Consider the following 4,523-nt stretch of genomic DNA (forward strand, 5'->3'; position numbering starts at 1 on the left):
ATGATGGTCTCAAAGTATCCATCCACAGTCTCACTGTAGAGAGGGGCCAGAGTGATATAGGACTCTTTCACCTCCATCTTCTTTAAGTAGCGGATGTAAATCCCCACACAGGACTGTTCGGTGGTGTCCGTGGAGCTGTCCAACAACACACTCATGCAGGGGGATTTCCGGATATCGTCAAGGATCTCTTTCTTCAGAGTCTCAGAGATGTATTTGATGAACTGCGTGCATGCCGTGCGATTTCGGTACTTACCTAAAATCATGGTCCCAGTGCTCTGGAGGAGTTGCAGGATCTTCTCAAAGTCATTCAGGGGCCTCGAGTGGTACGCAATGGAGTAGGCAGCATTGAAAAAGTGTTCCATGTTTGCCATGAGGTCGCTGGAGATCTCTGGGACAAGGGCAGTCTGAGGGGTGTCTTCCTTGATTTCAACAGTGTTGACACAGAGCTTATGTGCTTTGCTGACTTCGTGGTATTTTAAAGTCTCCACTTTAAAAGGTCCAGTATAACCTCTGACTAACCGAGATGATTTGTCGTGGAGATTAGGTCTTTCCTTACAAGCTGAGCAGAAGAGCTTGGTCTCTTTTGGGTCAATAACTAACCATGGGAACTGCCCAAACCATGACCTCTGAATTGAACGGGGTCTGTACGTCCTCTTGAGTTTCCTAGGTCCATCTACTTCTATTTCACAAATGCTGGAATGGCAGTAGGCAGTACATGTCTCCACAGAAGGAGGTGGAAGTAACGCAGATTCTACAGCCGAGGCTTGTGTGTCTCCCTCTCTTACTTCCACCATTTTCATTTTCCCTGTGGAGAAAATTAAATTGCCCTTGGTTTTGCTGTCCAGAACCCTGCAGGCTTCTATCAGCTACGATACTCCCAAATTCACTGAGTATCCTGATGCAAAGCAGAGAAGATGGATGTGATCCATCTTCCTGGAGCTCATTAGTGGCTTCTAGTTAAAGCCAGCAGAGAAGATGGATGTGATCCATCTTCCTGGAGCTCATTAGTGGCTTCTAGTTAAAGCCCTTCCCATTATTACCTATGAAAGTCAACCCTGCTCTCCAGGTTGCTAATCCTTGTGGATCCTTATGCCAGCTTCTCCCTCTCTGTCCACACAGCTACCCTGGGATCACTGACACCAGATGCTTAATGAACCACCCTGAGCCACAGACACTACTGGATAAACAGGTGGCTTTAATCCTCTTGTAAGGCTCCACCAAGCAATGAGGTTAAACATTGTAAGTCTTCTTATGACCCTCAGGAAAGAAGGTACAGAAGTATACACAGCAGCTACTGGCCAAAAAGATGAGATATGCAAAACAAGTAATTCTCATAGACCAACAGTGCTGTCACTGAACACCCAAGGAGGTGTGGAGGGAGGGGAGCCCACAGGCCTACAGGTCACCTGGCTTCTCATGTCCAGTGTCCTCTGTGTACTTCCTCCCATAGGCTCTGCCGCAACTCCCTTCGGCACTCCTGCTCATCAAAGGACCTTATTTGTTCCGTACTATCCCAGTTTCGCAGACTATTCTACACTCTGAGGGCAGGGTTAGTTTCTCATTCATCTCTGTCCACCCAGGGCCTGGTGCACGATAGGCCCAGGAGAGGCATGGCTGAGCTAACATCATGAGACTCTCCACAGCTACACGGGCCCCTCCATGTGCCCTTCAAAACTCAGTAGTTTGAGACTCACCTGAAGGATGACCTTTCCCCCACTTTGGCCCATTTGGGTCCTTGATCCAGGGTGCAGCTCTCCGTTCCAGTTTTGAGATCAAGTCTGGTTTGGCAGCAGCAGGCCCTGTCACAGGGACGAAGAGTCAGGCTAATATCACTGCTGTAGACTGCTGAGTGGCCCGCCTCAAGCTAGACCTGAACCCTGAAATATGCAGGGATGCCTCTGGGCTCTGTCCTTGCTAAAGTCTAGTGAGCCAGGGGCAGGCTGAGGGCATACCCACCCAGAGTGCCAAAGAGGTGGCCAGGTGAAGGCTGCCCCTTCACCAGGATGGATCCCCTCCTCAGCTCCATGGGCCAGCTACGGGAGCCACGAGCCAGCAAAATGCACTTGCAGGGCAGGGAGGGGGAAAACAGGAAGAAACACGGTGGATAAAACAGGAGAGAGAAGGCAGGAATGAAAAAGAAGCCACATGAGATGTGGAAGTTGCCACCCACAACTGTCCCATGTGTGCGCCCCTCATCACATCCACAGCTGGCCTTTGTGCAGGGGGCCAACTACACGGGTTATTTGAAGGGACACTTGGAAGACCCCTTGAAGATATCAAACACCTGCAATGGAACATGAACTCTGACTAAAAGATATTCGTGTCTTTGGATTAAGCACTGGTCTTTGCTCAAAATATACATATTGTTCAGTGATATGCAAATAAATTGCCTCTTTTATTTAAAATAAAAAGGATTACTACTTATCTGCTTATATGCTTCTGTGTGTGTGTATGTAAATGTGTGTATAACCTTCCTTTGGAAGGACTACAAGCAACTGGTAACTGTGGGTATTTCTGAAAGACAAGGTGAAAGAGATTATTTCTCACTGTTCATCTTTTGGGTCACTTGAGTATGTTCATATTTACTATATACGTTATGTGTGTGTGCATCTACATATTTACGACTAATAAAAATATAAATAAGTAAATTATTAAAGTGTGATAGATTGAACATAAATCCTTCTTAAAACATCTCTAAAATGAGAGCATAGTTATAATAAGACAGAAATGCTAATACATTTTTGGAAGAAGGAAAGGAGATAACGCTTGAGAAGAGCTAACAGAGCCGAACGCCAAATGCCGCAGAGGAGCAACAAGAAGCAGCTGGTTTGCACCAGGTGCGGGAGAAGGTAGCAGGTGAGGAAGGGTGGCTGGGGACTGGCTCAGAGTCTGCAGAGAGACCTGCTCTAGCCCAGGTCCTCTCACCTGTGCTGGGAGACCAGGAAACACCCCCCATCTCACCAAAGAGGAGGGCAGAGATTCAGTCTACAGACAGACTTACCCAGAAAGGCTCCAGAGCCTGGGACCCTGGGCAGAGGGGAAGGGAGAAAAGTGGGGCACTAGAATCAGAGCGAGGACATGGAGTCTGCAGAGCGAGGGACGAGGACACAGACTCGGCTCCAGCAGCGCTGGCCTGGCTCAGTCCCTCCAAGCAGGAGACGGGAAGGGTTTTCTTTGGAGAAACAGAATTGTCCCTTCCTCTCCTCCTCAGAGACCTATGAATACTGACTTCTCAAAATCTTTTTTTTAGACTTTTCTCTGCAGACAGAGGGTACTTCAATGAGACATTGGCCTTACAGTTGATCACCCCACAGCGAAACCTACCCCTTGCTGAGTGCCAGCTAGTCACAGAGCTCCCAGTCAGTTTATAAGGCTTTACTTTTAAATAGGAATGAACCTAGAGATACTTAAGAAAAGCCTCTAACATGAAAGAGAGAAACCAAGTAGTAAAAATGATTGGAAGAATTAGATATTGCAGGGAGCAAAACAAAACTTCAAAACATCGAGAATTAGTACCCAGAGAGAAAAGTCATGACAGCCACCCAGGAGAGGAGCTTGGAAACTGAAAAACCCAATAGAATAAAATATAAATAAATAGAATTTTTATCAGATAAAATTGAGGAAATCTCCAAGAAAGTAGTACCAAAAGTAGAAGCAGAAAATAGGAGAAAAAGAAACAAAGGAACAAAAAACCAGAGGTTCAATCCAGAAGTCCAACATCTAACTAATAGGAATTTCTGAAAGAAAGAAAAGAGAAAATAGGATGAAATTGTAGAAAAAACAATATAAGAACATTTCCCTAAACTGAAAATATGTTTTTACATGGAAGGGAAGCACCAGATACCCGGAACAAAAGATAGAAAAACACCCACATCATGACATATCATTAAAAATTTCAGAACACTAAAATAGACTCTAAAGGCTTTGGAGTAGGAAAAATAGGTTATATTTAAAGATTTAGGAATAAAAAAGGCATTAGACTTCTCAACAGCACTGGTAAAACCTAAAAGAGCATGCTTTCAAAATGCTGAGGAAAATTATTTCCAACCTAGAATTCTATGTCCAAGCAAGTTGTCAATGAATTGTGAGATTAGAACGTGGGCATTTTCATATATGCAGTCTTAAAAAAAAAGTCCTCCCATGCACCCTTTCTTAGCGAGCTACTGGAAGATGGACTCCAACGAAATGAAGATATAAACCATGAAAGAAGAAGAGAGAGCCATGAATGGGGGAGAGACAAAGGAGAGCCCAAGGCCACAGCTATGTGGCAGGCCTACAGAGTGACCAGCACAGACAGGGCACAGGGAGGGGGGCCCAATGAGGGAGGCCTCCAGAAAAAGCGTGAAACTGACAGATCACAGCATGTTTGACCACGTGGAAGAGACTCTTCAGAGGAGTTTTATAATTCTACTGGAGAGTGTGGTGAGAGTACAGAAAATCAGCAAAATGAAAAATTTTTTTTAAATTCCAATTCCAGGAAAAATGTCCTACAACAAAGGAAATATCATCATAATATACCACTT

The 4,523-nt window shown here is 45.1% G+C and overlaps 1 protein-coding gene across 1 annotated transcript in view; it reads right to left on the bottom strand.

The window, feature by feature from the left end:
- Nucleotides 1-4,523, bottom strand: part of ZNF862 (zinc finger protein 862) — a 24,975-nt gene that overhangs the window by 4,411 nt on the left and 16,041 nt on the right. Inside the window, exons 6-7 of the mRNA XM_008584884.1 lie at nt 1,695-1,799; nt 27-805 (exon numbers count right to left, since the gene is read on the bottom strand). Of these exons, the coding sequence (XP_008583106.1) occupies nt 27-805; nt 1,695-1,799 (884 nt within the window). The remainder of the gene's footprint in view (nt 1-26; nt 806-1,694; nt 1,800-4,523) is intronic.

Source organism: Galeopterus variegatus, unplaced genomic scaffold, assembly GCF_000696425.1.
Source record: "Galeopterus variegatus unplaced genomic scaffold, G_variegatus-3.0.2 Scaffold3398, whole genome shotgun sequence".
Classification (NCBI taxonomy): Eukaryota; Metazoa; Chordata; class Mammalia; order Dermoptera; family Cynocephalidae; genus Galeopterus; species Galeopterus variegatus.